Genomic DNA, 18,845 nt, shown 5'->3' on the forward strand with positions numbered 1-18,845 from the left:
TCCGTGGTTTGCTGGGAAATGAAGTTCCGGATGCTTATACAGACCCCGTCACGCTCACCGCGGACTGACTACAATCCCCTTGATGCATTGCGCGTTAGCGCCCGCGAAGGGAGGGGGAGAGAGGAGGAGGGAGGGTGGAGAGGAGGAGGGAGCAGGCGGCCGGCGGCGCGGGGGGAGGGGGCCCGGTCCGGGAGTGCGGGAGGCTGTGGTAGAGGGAGGTGGCGGCAGCGGCTAGCGGACTCGAGTCACAACCGAGCCGAAACAGACACCTCTGTGGAGCGAGGCAGTAGGAGCACCGAGCACCGGAGGCGGCACCGGGATCCCCGGCTCAGGGGAGGGGGGCGCCGAACCGGGAGGAGGGTAGGGGGCGATGCTGGAAGCCATGGCGGAGCCCAGTCCCGAAGGTGAGCTCTCGACCGGCACAGGGCGCTGAGCCGGCGGGGGGCGGGCGAGGAATCTATTGGCAAACTTGGAGGTCGAGCCCCGGAGCCCAGCAGGGGAGCGCGGGGAGGGGGTCGGGGGCCTGCCCCTGAAGGTGGGAGAGTGACGAGTTGAGAGACCTTGGAGGAAAGAGGAGTGCGAGACTGGGCCGGGGATAGTTGGAGATTAGACGCTGTGTGTGTGTAGAGGGGGTGGGGTGGGATGGGGAGTGGGAGCTGGAAACCAGAGCTTCGAGGGTTAGGGGCCGAAAGGGCCTCCGGCAGGTTGGGGCCCTAGAACCGAGAGGTTAGGGGAATCTGGGAGCCGGAGAGTTGTTGAGGAGGGAGGATGTAGGAGAGGATTGAGTGAGGAGCTCGGTAGTTCGCCGAGGTGGGGGAGTTTGTGGCGGTGGTGCCGGAGCTCCCGGTAGTTGCCGCCGGAGGTAGCCCGGTGATTGTTGGAGGGGTGGGCAGATAGTTGTGGGGAGACGAGGGGGCCTGGGCATTGTCTGCGGTAGAGGGACTTATGCCGGTGGTAGCTGTGGGGAGAGGGAGCCGGGGAGCGACGAGAACAGGGTAGTTTTGGGGGCGGTGGGGCGGGGTGGGGGTTTAAGGCCGGCGAGTTGCGCCGGAGGGGGGGTTTGGTCGGCGAGGGTTAGAGCCTGGGAGTTGCGATGGGTGAGGGGGGCAACGGCGGCGGCAGCTGGGGTTGCTGGGCAGGCAGAGTAGCTGGGGTGGGGGCTAGAGTTTAGGGGTCCGTAGTCTAGTGACTTGGTGGCGAGTCCGGGGGCGGAGGGGGGGCGGCGGCCGAAGAGAGCTCGGAACTGGGCCCGGGGGCCCGGCGGGGAGCCCGAGGAGCTTGAGACGGGGAGGGGCCAAAGCCCCGGATGGGGGCGGAGGGACGCCGAAATTGTGGGGAGCGCGGCATGGGGGGGCAGGTGGGGCCGCGTCCGGGTGAGAGCTCTCTGGTCTGTCCCGGCCGCGAAGTGGCGTTGGATGTGTGAGCCCGTGTGTGTTTGGGGGTGGAGGGGGGGTGAGGGGCGCGCCGGGCCTCGTGCTCGAGTAGAAGGGGCCGGAGGGCGGGGAGCGGTTCGGCGTGGTCATCCTGGACCCTGGGGGCCGGCGGGCGGCGTGTGCGGGCGCGGAGGGCCTGGGGCGGTAGAGCGCGGCGGGGTGGGAACTCGGGGCACTGAGCGCGTGTGAAGGACAGGGGCAGGCGGCAGCCCGGGCTCGGTCCAGGGAGCGGTATGGCGGGGTGGGGCGCGGAGAGAGCCGAGGAGCTCGGAGTGTAGAGAAACCGTGAGTTGGGGGGGGGGGGGGGGGGCGGGGCGCTAGGCCTCCGGTGTGGGGGGGGAGGGGAGCGCTATAGCGAGGCCTGAGAGGGCGCCGCGCCCAGGCTCCGCCCCTCGTGGGGCGGAAGGGGGAGCAGGGGCGGGCCCAGCGCTGCTGGGGGCTTGCTCGCCTGGCTGAAGGACCTGGGAGTGGAGGGGGTTCACTTGGGACCGCGAAGGTTGAGAGGTGAGGTTTCACACCGACTCTTGCCTTGACTCAGCTTTTATTGCTTTTACAGATCCACCTCCGACCCTTAAACCAGAGACTCAGGTGAGGGTTTCCCATTCCTTTGTAGCCCAATATTACTGCAGCAACCCCCCCCCCCCCCCCGCCACCACACCGCGCCCCCCCCCCCCCCCCCCCCAGCCCCGGCCTCTCCTCTCTCCCTCCACCTTTTCCTGATTCCTCACTACTCTGGGGACTGTGCCTTTGGAGATGTCCCTCTTAAACTCTGTGTGATTTTCTTTTTTCAGCCACCGGAGAAACGTCGGAGAACAATTGAGGATTTCAACAAATTTTGCAGTTTTGTTTTGGCCTATGCAGGTTACATCCCCCCTAGCAAGGAGGTAGGGACAGAAGGACAACTGACTGGAGGGTGGTGTCCTAGGACTGTAGAGGAGCTCTTGAGCTTATGAGACTTTGTTACTTTATATACAAAGCCTCGAAATTACATGTGAAAGACTTAAGGAAATGGAAATTCTGGTGGGAGAACTAGTATCTGGGGTGGGAGTGGGATTAATAGATAGGTGGCTTGAGTGCAGTGAATGGTTTTGGGGTGTTCTTAATGGAAGGTTCTCTGGGATAAGTGTTAGGAAGCTGGAGATAGTAACAAGTGAAGCACAGAAACAGCTGAAGAAATACTGCTCTAGTCTAAGGGACGCAGTGTTGTGAAGGCAGTGGGTGTTGGGGAGATGGTGAGAATTTGAGGGCAGAGGTAACATGGATGTGTTCAAGAGGAGATGCTGCGGAGAATTGGGATGGTGATAAGTTTTCTGAATACAGTGAGATTTGGTGGTTTTGGAAGGATATTTTCGTCTGTTTGGTATGTTGAGGGGCCAAAATAAGGCTGGGCCCCCTCTGACCCTGGTCTTTTCTGTCCTTTAAGGAAAGTGACTGGCCAGCCTCTGGCTCCAGCTCTCCATTGCGAGGTGAGAGTGCGGCAGATAGCGATGGCTGGGACTCAGCCCCCTCAGATCTCAGAACCATCCAGACCTTTGTTAAGAAAGCAAAGTCATCCAAGAGAAGGGCGGCTCAAGCAGGTCCCACCCAGCCAGGACCCCCAAGGTCCACTTTCCCTCGTCTGCAGGCCCCTGACAGTGCCACTCTGCTGGAGAAGATGAAACTCAAGGACTCTCTCTTTGATATAGATGGGCCCAAAATGGCATCTTCACTGTCCCCCACGTCCCTGACACATGCCTCCCGGCCCCCTGCTGCTCTCACCCCAGTGCCCCTTTCCCAGGGGGACCTCTCCCAGCCTCCTCGAAAGAAGGACCGAAAGAACCGAAAGTTGGGGCCAGGAGGGGCAACAGGCTTTGGGGTACTCCGGAGGCCCCGCCCAGCCCCTGGGGATGGGGAAAAGAGGTCTCGAATCAAGAAGAGCAAGAAGCGGAAGTTGAAAAAAGCAGAGCGAGGGGATAGGCTCCCACCTCCTGGGCCTCCCCGGGCACCCCCCAGCGATACAGACTCTGAAGAGGAGGAGGAGGAAGAGGAGGAGGAGGAGGAGGAAGAGATGGCAGCGATGGTAGGAGGGGAAGCCCCAGCCCCTGTGCTACCAACACCTGAGGCTCCTAGACCCCCTGCCACAGTGCACCCCGAAGGAGCCCCTCCCACTGACGGTGAAAGCAAGGAGGTGGGCAGCACTGAAACAAGCCAAGATGGAGATGCCAGCTCCAGTGAAGGCGAGATGCGGGTCATGGATGAGGACATCATGGTAGAATCAGGTGAGAAATTTGGGGCTGCCCAGGGGCAGCTGGGTTGATGGGTCTTGGGGTAGTGTGGATCCAAGAACTCAGAACACCAAACATACCTTCTTTTTCCCAGGTGATGATTCATGGGATCTGATCACGTGTTACTGCCGAAAGCCCTTTGCAGGCCGGCCCATGATTGAGTGCAGCCTGTGTGGGACGTGGATCCACCTCTCCTGTGCTAAGATTAAGAAGACCAATGTCCCTGATTTCTTTTACTGCCAGAAATGCAAGGAACTGCGGCCAGAGGCCCGGCGATTAGGGGGGCCTCCGAAATCTGGAGAGCCCTGACACATGCCATCTCCAGGCTGGAACTTCAAATGGAAATGTGACTTGGGAACTGAGCCTCAGGGTCATCATGTCCCCTGAAGCTGGGATGTTGTCCCATTTCGAGGCAGAAATTCCCAAGGGAAACTGGTTTGGAAATGAGTGGTTTTCCTACCCAACCTTTCCTTCCCACCTTGTGGACTTGAACTTGGACCCATTGCAGTTGCGGGTGGGAGGCTCTCTGGGTCCCTAGACACTTAAACTGTCCCTGCCACTGCTCAGTTTCTGGGCCAGGGTTAGAACTGGGATGGAGTGGGACAGTTGTCTATAAAACTCTAGTGTAAATATAGCAGTCCCCTCCCTCATCTTTTCTTCTATCTCACTCCCCATTTATTCTACACCGGTTGTATTTTTAATTTAGGACTTCCCCTTTTGAGCGTGGCAGCTCAGAGGTGGAGTGCCAACCAGAGCTTGGCCAAGGGAGGAAGGAAAACAGAAAGGTGACGATTCCTCACCTCTTTTGTTTTTAATACTGGCCAGCTGTTTGTACAGACAGCCTGCGTGTTGTAAATAAAGCAGAGTGGGCTCTTCTGTGTTTATAGCCCTCACTGACTGCCGTGATGGGGAGGGAGGTTTTGGAAAAGCTGGCTGGAGGTGGAGCTGAAACCCACCTCTCTACTAAAAATGACCTGACTGCGCCTTTCCCACCAACACTATGACCTCAATTCAATTGGCTTTGCCCCGCCTCATCCCCAGTCCAGGACCACCCCCCTCCCCCAATTCCCACCCACACCTCCCACACGCGCGCTCCAACGCATAAAAGTTGCTTGGAGCTCCCTGCCGCAGCAGATAAAGTGGGCAGGCATTGCTTGCTTGCCCCCTGAGGGCAGAGCCCAGGCTGGTCAGAGTAGTCGGAGGACGCGGGTGGGGACACACATGGAGGAGGAGGTTGGAAGACCGTTGCTGAACGCAGCAATCATGTGGCGGGGGTACTAGGCGGAGCCGAGGGTTCACGTGACCACGAGAGGGTCACGTGGTGGAGGCGTTTCGAAGGGGTGGGGTCGGTTCTGATCACGTGATGTGAGGAGAGGTGGGCGGGGCGCTGGAGGGCACTCACGAAGGCGGTGGCGGCGGCGGCGGAGCCCTCGGCTTTGGGTAGCACCCCACGGCCCGCCCCCCTCTCGCCGCCGCCACCCTGCTGACCCCCGCCTTCCTCCCTTTCGCACCTCTCTGGCGCTGTGTCGGTCCTGGTGCTGGTGCGTCGGTTCGCGGGAGTGCGCAGGCGCGGCGGGGGCGAACAGCCCCTTTGGGTGGGCGGCGGAGCCCGGGAGCGCGCGGGCGAGACCATGGCGGGCAGCGGCGCGGGGGGCGGTGGTGTTGGGGAGACGAAGGTAATTTACCACCTGGATGAAGAAGAGACTCCCTATCTGGTGAAGATCCCCGTCCCCGCCGAGCGCATCACCCTTGGCGATTTCAAGAGCGTCTTGCAGCGGCCCGCGGGCGCCAAGTACTTTTTCAAGTCTATGGATCAGGATTTCGGGTGAGCGCGAGGCCTAGACCGGGATGGATGGGGGCTGTGCTTTTGTGGAGTGGGTGATATTGAGGGGCACCGGGCTACTATGGGATATGCTGGGATTTTCTGGGCACTAGTGGAGCGGATTTTACTGTGCTGGTGTAGATTGGTTATCACAGGACGGACAACGTTATGCTTGGATAGATTGAGGCGCACGGAGCTGTAGGAGGACAGACTGGGCAATGCTAAACCAGATTAGAGAAGATTAGGCTATACTGGAGTAGACTGGGATACACTGGTTTATTTTCGGGTGTTCTGGACAGCGATGAGGTAGGTTGATGTATCCTCTGGTAGCTGCATCGTGAGCAGTCCTGTGCCACACAGGTTGTGGAGGGATATTGGGAAACCTGCTGATGTCAATTGATGGGCCAATTTGGGATGTTCTCTCTGATACTGAGGCAGACAGGATTGTTTGGGGGATATTCTAGTCTGTACTAAGGCAGTGTGCTGTATTGGGCTGCAGAACCCAGGTCTGGACTGGGTTCTGTTGATCTTTGTTGATCTTTGTTTCTTTGGGGGCCTAGTTTTTTGGGGGGATACTCAATCTAGGGGTACACAGGGCTGACCATGTCTATGTTAGTACAGACAGCTCTATTGGGATATTCTAGTCTATGTTGGTGTAGACAGCTGCGTGTGGGGACATTCTAGCCTATACTAGAATAGTTTGGGGCTATCCTGGATAATTTGGGATAGTCTGGAACCTTAAATAATTCAGGGTAGGCCTTTTTGTGTTTTATACCTTTAGGACTGTACTCTCTGTCCTCAATCTCAGCTCTTGAAGGGAGGCTGGCTTAGGCTGGGATAGCCTGGATTCTAGGAAAGCTGAACAGACTGGACTTTACCTAGAAAGACTGGATGTTGGGATGGTACCTTGTATTGAAATTCAAAGTTCGGTTTGTCAGCACTATATAACCTGGGGCATTTAACTTTGTTCATTGATTTCATCTGTGAAACAGTTAACCAGAGTAAAATGCTTAGCACAAATGCATGGTATGTATGTTCTTGGTGAATGGTCATTGTCTTTATTAGCACGGAGTCCACTTCAACTAGGCTACAATGATACAGGATAAAATCACTTGGCAGGCTGGACTATGTTGAGATTGGATTATGTTGTGAAGAATACAACTGTTATGCTGAGACAGATTGGTATGACACGCTGGGCTGTGTCATCACATTAATAATAGATGGGATTGAGTTGACATATATCCAGGGTCCTAGAATCATATTAGGCTAAAGGGTTAATTAGACAGGAGGTCCTAATTTTGGGGGTGAATGTCTCGTGATCAGTATGTTTATTAGTTTAGCCAACAGGTGTTTGTTAGCGCTTAGGCAGCATCAGGTACTTTGCTGTGTGGTCAGGGACTTGGGGTTGAACTTGGTGTTGAACAAAATCGGCACTGATGATTTCGTGTGGTGGTTGAAAAGAAGGAGCAAGTTCGGTCCATTGAAGGAACCCATGGGTGAGATTGCCCTCAGGGCTGGGCTTTGGGGTCTGTCTGCTGCAGCTGCTGCTAAGTCACTTCAGTCGTGTCCGACTCTGTGCAACCCCATAGACGGCAGCCCACCAGGCTCCCCCGTCACTGAGATTCTCCAGGCAAGAATACTGGAGTCGGTTGCCATTTCCTTCTCCCATGCATGAAAGTGAAAAGTGAAAGTGAAGTTGCTCCCTCGTGTCCGAGTCCTAGGGACCCCATGGACTGCAGCCCACCAGGCTCCTCCATCCATGGGATCCTCCACGCAAGAGTACTGGAGTGGGGTCTGTCAGGAGGAGCAAATTGCTTAATGCAGAGTTTGTGCCAGGTGAGGCACAGAGGAACGGGGATCTGGGCTTCACCACTCCTTAGGAGCTCAGTCTGCTAAGTACTGTTCTTTGATTTAATGAGTGTTTTTACTAGATGACAGTGCATTTGAACATCCATCTGGAAGTGAGTTAGAGAAAACTAAGGAAAACATAAGATTAGAGACATAGACAAGGACCACAAAGCCTTTGTGGGGCAATTGTGTGTGGAATGGGGTGGCTGCCCGTGAGGCATTTAAGGTTAGATATTTGGGGCAGCTAGGGCAGCCGTCTATGGGGTTGCACAGAGTCGGACATGACTGAAGTGACTTAGCAGCAGTAGCAGGGCAGCCTTAGGGGAAGGCCTTTGACATTGGGCTGAGAGGTTTGAATTAGACTCTTGGAAAGCTCTGGAACAATGCTGAGCCCAAGGATGAACTGGGGATAGAAAGAGAAATAAGGAAAGGGAATTCGGTTTGGTGATTTCTTGGGTGTAAGAGTGAAGTGTCTCAATGTCAGAGAAGAGGATTTGCTGTGGTGGGAGGAAATCAACATCCTTGAGCTGGATGAAGATTGGGAGAAACTTCGAATGCAGGTGGGAGTGGGGAAAGCCGCTCCAGTTTCACTGACCTTTATCTTATCTCTCGGCAGGGTGGTGAAGGAAGAGATTTCAGATGACAATGCCCGCCTTCCCTGCTTCAATGGAAGGGTAGTATCCTGGGTAAGCGGCCTGGCTTTGAGGACCAGTCCCTCTGGCACTTCCCAGCTCCTCCAAGCCTCAGCCTGTGCCCACCCCATCTCAGCTGCTGGAATCTCTGACTGTTTGCTTCCTTACCTGTTTGTTTCTTTGTGTTTGGCCATGCACCATGTGGCTCTCCCAACTGGGGATTGAACCCGGCTTTGAGAGTGAAAGCGCCAAGTCCTAACCACTGGACAGCTGGGAAGTTTCCATCCTCCTTAGCTGTTTGGAGAGCCAGCCAGTTGGAGCCTCTTAGCCTTCTCTTTCTGGAGCCTTTAACACTTGCTGCTGCCTTTTTTCTGTGTGCTTTTCTCCAGGTTCTCTCAGGCCCTGTTGCCTTTTCTAGTTCTTTCTCTTACTCCTACCTCATAGGCCTTCACTTCCCTGTTGAGCTGTGTTGGCTTTTTTTTTTTTTAATCACTTGTACCCTTCTAGCTAGTGTCATCAGATAACCCCCAACCTGAGATGGCGCCCCCAGCCCACGAGCCTCGGTCAGACCTGGCGCCTCCACCCCCACCTCTGCCCCCTCTGCCCCCAGAGAGGACCAGTGGCATTGGGGACTCCAGGCCTCCATCTTTCCAGTGAGTCCTTGAGATTCTTGCGTCTGGGGGAGGGAGATGAGGAGGGAATCCAAGTCCCATGGGAGGGGAAGCCGAGGGTTTGGGGCCCTGTCCCACTGATGGAGGTCGGGAACCCTCTCTGCCCATCTAGCCCTAACGTGTCCAGCAGCCGGGAAAACCTGGAGCCCGAGACAGAAACAGAGTCAGTGGTGTCTCTGAGGCGGGAGCGGCCTCGCAGGCGAGACAGCAGTGAGCATGGCGGTGAGGGGGACCGGGCCTGGAGGCCGGCTAGAGCAGGAGCTGGGGAGGGGTTGGCTCCCACTGAACAGAAGCATCTGGGTCAGATGCCATGAGGAGCCTGATTCCTGAGGTGCCTCTTCCTCCTCAGCGGGAGGCCACAGGCCCAGTGGCCCCTCCAGGCTGGAGCGCCACCTGGCGGGGTACGAGAGCTCCTCCACCCTCATGACCAGTGAGCTGGAGAGCACCAGCCTGGGGGACTCGGACGAGGACGACACCATGAGCAGGTGAGGCTCCTCGGACCTCCCCAGGGCACTAGCCCCCCTTCCCGTCCTTTCCTTTGGCCCCATGACCACTGCCCAACCTCCCAGCAGGTTCAGCAGCTCCACAGAGCAGAGCAGCGCCTCCCGCCTCCTCAAGCGCCACCGGCGGCGAAGGAAACAGCGGCCACCCCGCCTGGAGAGGGTAAGGGGCTTCTTGTGGGTCAGCTGGACCTCCCTTGGGGAAGTTGGGGGTTCAGGCCTTGACCTAGACAGTCCGAGGCCCGGGAATCCCTTGGCTTGTCCCGGGGTGTTAGAGGCAGTCCTGCTCCTTCCCCTTTGCCCACCACAGGCCTCATCCTTCAGCAGTGTCACAGATTCCACCATGTCTCTCAACATCATCACAGTCACGCTCAACATGGGTATGGAGGGGCCGGGAGGATCTGGTCTCCAGGGTCCCTGGGGGGCATGCAGCTAGCGCTTCCCCTCATCACCTGGCTTCCCTCCACAGAAAAGTACAATTTCCTGGGCATCTCTATTGTGGGCCAGAGCAATGAGAGGGGAGACGGTGGCATCTACATTGGCTCCATCATGAAAGGTGGGGCTGTGGCGGCTGATGGGCGCATCGAACCTGGGGACATGCTTTTGCAGGTGAGCTGGAGCAGGCCCATGCACTGACTTGGCCAGCGCTCTCAGCCCCTCCCTCTCGCCTTTGACCCATTGTCCCTCCTGCCAGGTGAACGACATGAACTTTGAGAATATGAGCAACGATGATGCGGTGCGGGTGCTGAGGGACATCGTGCACAAGCCAGGGTGAGCCTGTGAGCTGGTCCAAGTCCTCAGTCCTCTTTCTTTGCCTTTTCACTTTTTTTTTTTTTTGGTTTTGTCATAATACAGAGTCGGGAAACATAGAGCTGGTCAAAAAGTTCATAAAACAAAAATGTGTAATGAGTCTGGGGTGAACAGGTGGCCATTATCCCCACTACTTATGTCATGACCTAGAAGTTTGCTGACCCACAAAGGGTCCCTCCAATGTCCCTTCCTGGTCCCTCCCATCTCATTCTCCCAGAGGTAACCAGTCTCTTGATTCTTTGTTCATCACCACAATAGTTTGTTTGGCTCTCATTTGAGTGGCCATGTACATGTCTTTGAACAACGCACTTTAGTTTTACCTGTTTTTAGACTTTCTGAGTGGAATCGTGCAGTGTCTTCTCTCTTAAATTACTCAGCAGTATGTTTTTAAGAGTGGCCTGTGTTAGTCATCCTTATTGTGGAGCCTTTCACCATCACTTTCTCAGCCCCAGTTGTGCCTGTGGTCTCTCCTCTTTCCCTCTTTCTGTCTTTCACTCACTCTCATTCCAGGCCTCCCCTCTCCTCAGACCTCTGCCCTTACCCCCACTTGACTGACCTTCTCTTCCCTACAGCCCCATTGTGCTGACGGTGGCCAAGTGCTGGGATCCCTCTCCCCAGGCCTACTTCACTCTCCCCCGAAGTGAGTGATGCTCAGGGGTCCTACAGCTAGGAGGACAGGGCAGGAGTGGGTACTCTTGGCCTCCATGCTACAGGGAATGGAGCGATAGGGGGGTACGGCGAAGCTGGAACAGGAGTCTGAGTCGGGGAGGGATGGGGGTGGCTCTCTGTGGTTGAGAGGTGACCATCCTGGTGGCCTTCGCTGTTGCAGATGAGCCCATCCAGCCGATCGACCCTGCTGCCTGGGTCTCACACTCTGCTGCCCTGACTGGCACCTTCCCAGCTTATCCAGGCTCCTCATCCATGAGTACCATCACCTCTGGATCCTCTCTTCCTGATGGTGAGCCCGCCGGCCCATCCTCGCTCCCTGGAAAGCCACCTGCTGTGGTGTGACTCCACTGCTCCATGGGCCTTGGTCCTAACTCTGACTCCCTGATTGTCCTCCATCAGGCTGTGAGGGCCGGGGTCTCTCTATCCACACAGACATGGCGTCTGTGACCAAGGCCATGGCCGCTCCAGAATCGGGACTGGAAGTTCGGGACCGCATGTGGCTCAAGATCACCATCCCTAACGCCTTCCTGGGTGTGGCTGGGCTCTGGGCAGGTGGTGGGGGAGGAAGAGGAGGAGGCCAAAACTGGGAAGGGGGGTGGAAGCTAGAGAGAAGAACTTGAGGCCTTTCTCTGTCTTCCACAATCCAGGCTCGGATGTGGTGGACTGGCTGTACCATCACGTGGAGGGCTTTCCGGAGCGGCGGGAGGCCCGGAAGTACGCCAGTGGGCTACTCAAGGCGGGCCTCATCCGGCACACTGTGAACAAGATCACCTTCTCTGAGCAGTGCTATTACGTCTTCGGAGACCTCAGTGGTGGCTGTGAGAGCTGTGAGTGCCCCTGTCCCGGCCCAGGTAGAGCGGCCCTGGCAGCCTTGTCCTGCGTCTCCAGCCCCAGCCCAGAAACCAACCGGGGCTGCTGTGGACGCTGAGCAGCATGCGTCCTTCAGTGGTCCCTGCATTGGCTGATGACGGGCATGGGGGTTGACATACACCCCTGTTGTGCTGGATGAGCTGTGCGCAGGTTCAGGGTTGTGTCTGCTGGGGAGGGGAGACATGGGACTAAGGGTGGCTCTGGCCGTGTTCCTGCCCTGACGGCTGTGGCAGGTGGGACATTCCCTATCAGAGGCCCTCTTGTTAACCCCTGCCACGGATGGTTGTGGGGAAACCGTTCCCAGTTCCTCATTCGATGTCTTGGCATCCTGGCTTCTCAACGCAGTGATCCTTGATCTCTTCTTTGCCTTCCAGACTTAGTCAACTTATCTCTTAATGACAACGATGGCTCCAGTGGTGCTTCGGACCAGGATACTTTGGCTCCTCTGCCTGGGGCCACCCCCTGGCCCCTATTGCCCACTTTCTCATACCAGTACCCAGCCCCACACCCATACAGTCCTCAGCCCCCACCCTACCACGAGCTCTCGTCCTACACCTATGGCGGAGGCAGTGCCAGCAGCCAGCACAGCGAGGGTAAGTTGCCGACAGATCCCCACATAGTTGGGTCTGGATGTGGGGGCCAAGGCGAAGCCAAGGAGCAGAGGCTGGAGCAGGGACTGGGGAGGCCAAAGGACCTGGGCTGTGGCTCAGTTGCTCCTATCCTCTCTCTCCCCACAGGGAGCCGGAGCAGTGGGTCCACGCGGAGCGATGGGGGGGCGGGGCGCACGGGGAGGCCTGAGGATCGGGCCCCTGAGTCCAAGTCCGGCAGTGGCAGTGAGTCTGAGCCTTCCAGCCGGGGCGGCAGCCTTCGACGGGGTGGGGAACCTGGTGGGACTGGTGATGGGGGCCCTCCCCCATCCAGGGGCTCATCAGGGGGTGCTCCCAATCTCCGAGCCCACCCGGGGCTGCATCCCTATGGCCCACCTCCTGGTATGGCCCTCCCTTATAACCCCATGATGGTGGTCATGATGCCGCCGCCCCCACCCCCTGTCCCTCCAGCAGTGCAGCCTCCAGGGGCCCCTCCAGTCCGAGACCTGGGCTCTGTGCCCCCAGAGTTGACCGCCAGCCGCCAAAGTTTCCACATGGCCATGGGCAACCCCAGTGAGTTCTTTGTGGATGTCATGTAGAGCCCATGGTGGGGCCACGTTGGATCGGCTGTCAGTGTTTGGTGCTCCTGTCCTGTGATTGGATGTCTTGTCAATCATGTGCTCATCACTCCTCTGGTGCTTGGACTCAGCCTGTCCTGTGGGCTGCTGTCTGCTGTGAGGTTGTTGCCACTGTGACTTTCCAGCAGTGCCTGGTTCCTCCCTTTTTCTTTGGGGTTCAACAAGGGACCTTTGGTTATTTTTAGCTTTATTTTTTTTATAAGCCTTTTGGGGGGTTAAAATAGATGTTCTTACATTTTGGGGACTATTTTTTTAGTAGATAATTTTTCTTTTATATGAAGAATGCTTGTCTCCTGGGCCCCTCCTTCTAACCCCTCAATGTGACCTCCTTATCCATTCGCCCAGTCAGCTCCGTCCTGAGCAGGGTGGGAGGGTGGTCAGTGGTACCCTGGGATGTGGAAGGGGGTTGGTTCCCCTAGACAGCCGTCAAAGGAAGCTGGGGTAGTTGGTACTGGGGGCCATGTAGCTGCTTTTGTTACTCTATTTATTTTAGTCATCTGTATAAAACACTAAATAAAGCAATAGGGGCAAACTCCCTGCGCCTCTGGCTCCTTTCTTTGGGAGGGAGGCAGGCAGCAAGGGAAAGAACAGAGATACAGTCGCAGAGTGTGACTTGTTAGAAACTTTATTTGTGAGGCAGTAAGTGCTCCCTCTGAGAGCAGGCACAGTCATGGGCCGGGGCCCCCTTCAAGGTAGAACCAGGATGGGCAGGAAAGGGGTCTGGGCTTTGGCTTGAGAAAAGGCACATTTTGGGCCAGGCTGTAATTGAGAGTACTCAGAAACCAAGGGGATTGCTGGTGACCACGCCGCCCCGCTCCACCAGGGCCTTGGAGATGCTTTTGAAGTTACGAAAAAGCTCCTGCTGCTGGGGGTCAGACTGCAGAGCAGTCATGTTCTCCCGGATCCGGGCTGCAGCCTGGGGAGGGAGGGGGAAGGAGGGGGTTCAGACCTGTCCCTTGATTCCCTCCAGCCCCCTGTACTTAGTAACTCTGGATCTCACCTCGATACACCAGCTGTCACAGAGCATTTTCTCATGCTGGGCTGTGGGGTGGCCTTCACTCAGGGATCTTGAGGCCCTAGTGGGAAGCAGGAGAAAAACACATCTGGGCTGTGACCCTAGCCCAGGGACCCCCCCACCCCCTACTGAGACTCAGGTCTCCCCCACTGCCTCCTCACCTGGACAGAACCACCACCATGGCATAGAGGTCAATGGCACTGTCCGCCAGACGCTGCAGCAGAAACTGTTCATCTACCAGGTAGATGGGTTGGCAGGGGGGGCGGTGAGTGGGTTAGGGGGAGGGAGAGGGAAAGGGGGGGGTGGGAACGAGGTTGTGCTCACTCACTGATGATATCCTTCTTGTGCTTTATCAGCTTGGCCTCCACCACGGTGGCAAACTGCTCCAGAGCCTGCACCGCCTGAGGAGATGGGATGGTGCCTGGGGTGAGATGAGGCCCGGTCTTGGCCCCTCAGCTTCTGATGCAGGCTACCCCTCCACCTTGACTGCTTACGTACCAGCTCACCACTCCGACTCAGTTCCTGGTGGACGATGCCACTGAGACTCAGGCCACTGCCCAGCCCTGCCCGCCTTAAGAGGAAGCCAGAGGGTGACTGGTTAGTTGCCATGCACCGCCCCTCCCCACCACGCCCTGGTCTCTAAGCTTACCGCCTCAGCTGTTTGCCTGCCTCTCCTAGCAGGAGGCCAGCATTCCCAAAAGGGTTCTTTAGAGCATTGCCAAGCCCAGAGAGTTCCTTTCCTTTGTCCTGTGGGGGAGGAGAGCCCCATAGTCAGGAGTCAGTGTCCTCCCCACCAACGCCCCCTGATTCTCCTCCCTCTTACCATGCAGCCCTGCAGAGCCACAAACAGCCGGAGAATGTCATTTGTCCCCTCGAAGATCCGGAAGATGCGAAGATCTCGGAGCACACGCTCTACCCCAGGCTCCTACCGCAGGGGAAGACAGATCACACGTCCCTGCTGGGATGCGCCTGCCTCCTGGCTCTGCAGCCACCCCGGCAGAGAAGCGTCTGTACCTTCATGAAGCCCATGCCCCCCATGATTTGGATGCACTCATCTGTCACTTTCCAGGCTGCCTCCTAGGAACAGAAACACCCCAGGTTGCTTTTGGAGCCAAGCTCCCAAACCTGGCTCTCCCTCCCAACAGGCCTAGGACCTCACCGAGCCAAAGATTTTGCTGATGGCGGCCTCTATCTGGAAGTCCGTGGATCCCTGGTCCATGTTGGCACTCACCATGTACGCCATGGACTGAGGTTGGGACATAGGAAGAGAAATGGAAAAAGGCTGCATCAGACTTGATCTGGTCACCCAGATCTCACAAGACCAGGTCTGCCTTGGCCTTTGGCCCTTCCCTTCACCTTCCAATGCCATGGGTTAGGCACGTCCGAGTATTTGGTCCCCTGGTCAGTTCATCAGGGGCTTGCAGGCATTTGACTTCTTGGAAGGGGTGAGGAGGTGAGGGTGGGGTGAGAGACTACACTTCAGGGACCTCTGGAAGCACCTCGGTGGAACAGCATGGCTCTCCCCATCCTGCAGAAGCTGAACTGGCTATGCCTCCCCGCATCCCCTAGGGCATTGGTGTAAAGCTGGAGACCCACTGCCCCAGGTGCTGCTGGGGGTTGTAGTCTGACCCATCTGGGAAGAAGGGCTCTGGGGACAGGGGGTGGCCCTCACCTCAGTCACATACTGCAGCATAGCCATCCGGGCCAGCTTCTCCTGGATCAGCCCAAAGTTGTGAATTTTCTCCCCAAACTGGGTACGGTTAGCAGCATGATCCACCTGGAAGAGGACACATGTGTCCCACTGTGGTTCTCTAGTCTCCTCTTTCTGGGAGGGGAGCTGGGCTGCACTGGGAGGGATGGGCTTTGGCCACAGTCAAGAGCCAGTCCAGGATGGATGGAGACCTAAGCAATCTGCTGGTGGGGAGGGGTCTCTTGTGGAGGGAGGGCCTGCAGGGGACAGGGGCACATGGAAAGGGAGACAATATGACTTAGACTTAGATTCAGGCTGGCCTGGGACAGGCAGGGTACTCACCGCCTTAGCAATGATGCCTTTCATGGTGCCTGCCAGAGCTGCAGCCATGCCAAACCTTCCATTGTTGAGAATATGCATGGCGACCTTGAAGCCGCCCCCTACCTCCCCCAGTACGTTCTCTGCTGGCACCCGTACTCCGTCAAAGTACACCTCTGCTGTGTTTGAGGCTTTGATGCCCATCTTCTTCTCAGGGGGCCCACTGTGACAGGATGGAGAAATTGCCATTGGGGTGGGGGGATTTAGTCCCTCATTCCTTATGAGCCAGCCCGAAAGAGGTGCAGGCAGCATTCCCCAGCATACCCAGAGGGCTGAGGAGGCCTGGCTTTATCCTGCTGCTGTGCTCTGAGCTCAATGGTTGGTGGAGCCAAACTTGAGGTCGGTTTCCTACATACTAGGCCCAGAGGGAACATGCTGTCCAGATGCTCTGGGTTTTGCACACATCCCCAGGGTGACCCATGGCAGCCATCTGCCCTGGAACTCAGTACCACCGGCTCCCTGGCTCCCCCTCTTCCACCCCAGCCCACTCACTGGGTGACGCCGCCAAAGCTCCTCTCCACCACAAAAGCTGTGATCTTCTCCTTCACAGCGCCGGTAGCTGTGTCTGTAACCGGTGTCTTGGCAAAGACCGTGAAGATGTCTGCCAGGCCCCCGTTACTGTGGAAAAAAGAGGCGGTCAGGGCACAGAGGATGGAGCAGTGGGGCCTGGATTGGGCAGAGGGTGGAGAGGAGGGAGAAATGGAAGAGTGCCTGATCCAAATCTTGCTTCCGTTGAGGGTATAGTATTTTCCACAGGGGCTGGGCACAGCTGAGGATCGGATGGACGCTGCATCTGATCCACTGGAGGGCTCCGTTAGACAGAAAGCAGCTATAGTCTCCCCTGTTGGAGAGAGCGCTCCTTTACTCTGGGTTCTGATGGGCACAGAAGGCACTTTGGTGCCACCACCCATCCCTGGAGCACCCATCCCCCTTTAAGGCCTCTGGCGATATTCAGTGACTTCTGAATGTCTTTCCCAGAATCCTTCTGACCACCCCCCCCCCCTCCCCGCCCCAGCCAACACACCTAGCTATGCAGTGATCTAAGTTCGGCCAGCCTAATCTGCCAAGCCCCGATCTCTGGCTCTACTAGGGCTGCCTCACCAGATGCCAGTTTGGGGAGATATTTTTCTTTCTGGGCCTTTGTGCCGAAGAGCAGGATGCCTTTGAAACCGATGCTCTGATGGGCCCCCAGGACGATGCCCACGCCAAGGTCATACATGCCCACGATCTCCACCAATCGGGCATACTGGAGGGGAAAGAGGCATTGGGGGCTGTAATTGGCTAAATGGGGACCCGCCCTTAACAGGGAAGCATGGGCAGCAGGAAAGAACCGAACTTGGGTGTCCCTGCAAAGTGAGTAGACAGAGCATGTGGGCCAATGGCAGAGGACACTGGCGGGTCTATTCTAGGTCTTGGTGGGAGGCAAGTACCCTACCATATCCTCAGACAATCCCCACATTCGAGATCCGTTAGGACTTGGGAACCTGGGTGAGGTCCACGACCTTTGGGGAACTGCAAGTTTCGTATTAAGAAACATCCCACAGGCGCCCAGGGCAGTTCATGGCAGAGACCTTTGCCCCAGAGGTAAGAAAATAGAAGACGGAGGCAGGAGGTGACTGGGGGGATTCCCTCACCTGGGTGTTGCAGAGGCCCACGCCACCCAGTTCATTGGGTACTTGCAGACCAAAGGCCCCCAACTCCTTGAGACCTTGCATGGTGGTCTCCTCCACTCTTTCCAGCATGTCATTCTTGGCAGCATCGTTCACCTCCTGGGGAAGGCACAGGATCTCACCTCTAGGCTCCTTTTAATAAGGCTCCTTAACCTCTCTCCATCAGGAACCACGCCCTCTATTACTCAGGCTGGCATTGCTTACCTCAAAGAATCGGGTCACGGGCCCCACCAGCTCTTTGAGAAACTGTGTTTGGTCCTCGTTGAGCACTGCGGTGGTTGGAGTGGTGAGAAGGCAGGACAGGTCAGGCCAGGCCAGGCGGTCAGGGGAAGCTGCCCACCCCCGCCCGGCTCTGCCTACTCATTTCCTTACCAGACGGGTATGGAAACACCTGATCGGTGGTGAGCTGGCCCTTGAACGTGCCCACAGCAAAGGACTTAGATACCTGCGTAGGGAGAAGGGAGGGGGTATCAGGGAACAGTGTGAGGTGGGTCTGCCCCTGGTTTAAACCCTCCACAGCTCGGAGCCACGTACCGAGTTGGCCCGTTTTTCCCTGGTCGAAGCCTCAGAAGGCTGGGAATCAGACTGGTCCACAGCCGCCTGGGGAAAGGGATTTCGAAGTGCCAAAAACAGCAAAGCGGAAGACGGGAGGGCGCATCCGACACCTTTCCCCTAGTTTCATCCTCAGGGCACCCGGGTTTGCCCTTTCCCCTACTTTGGGCGCCAGGCGACTGGCAGGTGACTAGGAGGGACCAAGAGGGAGACCCCTGCCGGCGGCGGGGAGGTGGGAGCCGAAGCGGACTCCGGCTCTCACACCCCTTAAAGTTCGCTGTCACTTACCTGGGCGACCCCACTGGCATAGGGTCGCCGGGCAGGGCCGGGCCGGGGCTGCCCCAAGAGCTCACCGGGCCACGAGCTGTGGGGAATAGGTGTTCAGTCCTGGCTCAGTGCCCCGGCTTCCTGTCCCCCTCCCCTCTGTCACACACACACCTTACGCCCCGCAGCCTCAGCAGCTGCCGCCCCGTACTCTGAGCCATTCTCGCTGCCCGCATCTCTGAACCGCTTCGGTCGCCGGTGCCCTAAACGCTGACCTAGAGCTGTCGAGGGTCTGCCAAAGTCTAGTTCCCCGTCCCTGACTCATCCTCCACAATGCACCGGGTCACGGCGGGCGGGGCTTTCCGGCCACCGGAGCATGCTGGGAGTTGTAGTTCCGGAGCGCCACATAGCCCCTGCAATCTGGTTGACCTAGGGGTCATCTCCAAACGAATGTTGTCTTCTCCCAAACAGCTTCATCCGAACTAGATGAACTAATTTGTACGAACCAGAGCGTAGCCAGCAGAAGGGGTGA

At 57.2% G+C, this 18,845-nt stretch overlaps 3 protein-coding genes across 18 annotated transcripts; 2 read left to right on the forward strand and 1 right to left on the reverse strand.

Moving 5' to 3' along the window:
• Positions 1-189: 189 nt before the first annotated feature.
• PHF23 (PHD finger protein 23) lies at positions 190-4,573 on the forward strand. 5 transcript variants are annotated; one of them, XM_086359283.1, is made up of 5 exons: positions 190-404; positions 1,990-2,021; positions 2,225-2,317; positions 2,857-3,691; positions 3,792-4,573. In XM_086359283.1, the coding sequence occupies exons 1-5, from the start codon at positions 371-373 to the stop codon at positions 4,004-4,006; spliced, it is 1,209 nt and encodes a 402-aa protein (XP_086215409.1). In that variant the 5' UTR covers positions 190-370; the 3' UTR covers positions 4,007-4,573. The 5 variants fall into 5 exon arrangements, with proteins under 5 accessions (XP_086215409.1, XP_086215410.1, XP_086215413.1 ...); XM_086359284.1 differs by lacking the exon at positions 190-404 and adding an exon at positions 1,272-1,718; XM_086359287.1 differs by lacking the exon at positions 190-404 and adding an exon at positions 1,299-1,387.
• A 520-nt stretch (positions 4,574-5,093) lies between these two features.
• On the forward strand, positions 5,094-13,279 carry DVL2 (dishevelled segment polarity protein 2). Of its 10 annotated transcripts, none has more exons than XM_086359274.1 (16): positions 5,094-5,522; positions 7,984-8,053; positions 8,507-8,652; positions 8,783-8,892; positions 9,020-9,155; positions 9,240-9,333; positions 9,481-9,550; positions 9,640-9,779; positions 9,865-9,941; positions 10,553-10,620; positions 10,810-10,938; positions 11,049-11,180; positions 11,297-11,476; positions 11,894-12,112; positions 12,257-12,352; positions 12,578-13,279. In XM_086359274.1, the coding sequence occupies exons 1-16, from the start codon at positions 5,329-5,331 to the stop codon at positions 12,703-12,705; spliced, it is 1,989 nt and encodes a 662-aa protein (XP_086215400.1). In that variant the 5' UTR covers positions 5,094-5,328; the 3' UTR covers positions 12,706-13,279. The 10 variants fall into 10 exon arrangements, with proteins under 10 accessions (XP_086215400.1, XP_086215402.1, XP_086215401.1 ...); XM_086359276.1 differs by having other exon boundaries at positions 12,581-13,279; XM_086359275.1 differs by having other exon boundaries at positions 9,243-9,333.
• A 72-nt stretch (positions 13,280-13,351) lies between these two features.
• Positions 13,352-18,650, reverse strand: ACADVL (acyl-CoA dehydrogenase very long chain). 3 transcript variants are annotated; one of them, XM_086359280.1, is made up of 21 exons: positions 18,488-18,650; positions 18,338-18,413; positions 18,032-18,097; positions 17,870-17,942; positions 17,702-17,766; positions 17,462-17,596; positions 16,929-17,073; positions 16,539-16,668; positions 16,320-16,445; positions 16,092-16,175; positions 15,792-15,990; positions 15,432-15,536; positions 14,919-15,005; positions 14,774-14,836; positions 14,583-14,684; positions 14,409-14,506; positions 14,258-14,330; positions 14,088-14,160; positions 13,921-13,993; positions 13,745-13,820; positions 13,352-13,660 (listed from the first exon to the last, which is right to left on the reverse strand). In XM_086359280.1, the coding sequence occupies exons 1-21, from the start codon at positions 18,547-18,549 to the stop codon at positions 13,520-13,522; spliced, it is 2,052 nt and encodes a 683-aa protein (XP_086215406.1). In that variant the 5' UTR covers positions 18,550-18,650; the 3' UTR covers positions 13,352-13,519. The 3 variants fall into 3 exon arrangements, with proteins under 3 accessions (XP_086215406.1, XP_086215408.1, XP_086215407.1); XM_086359282.1 differs by having other exon boundaries at positions 16,092-16,182; XM_086359281.1 differs by lacking the exon at positions 16,092-16,175.
• Positions 18,651-18,845: the final 195 nt, after the last annotated feature.

The sequence above is a fragment of the Bos grunniens genome, chromosome 19 (assembly GCF_055505025.1).
Source record: "Bos grunniens cultivar Pamir isolate PY7600 chromosome 19, Bosgru_T2T1.0, whole genome shotgun sequence".
In the NCBI taxonomy this organism is placed as follows: Eukaryota; Metazoa; Chordata; class Mammalia; order Artiodactyla; family Bovidae; genus Bos; species Bos grunniens.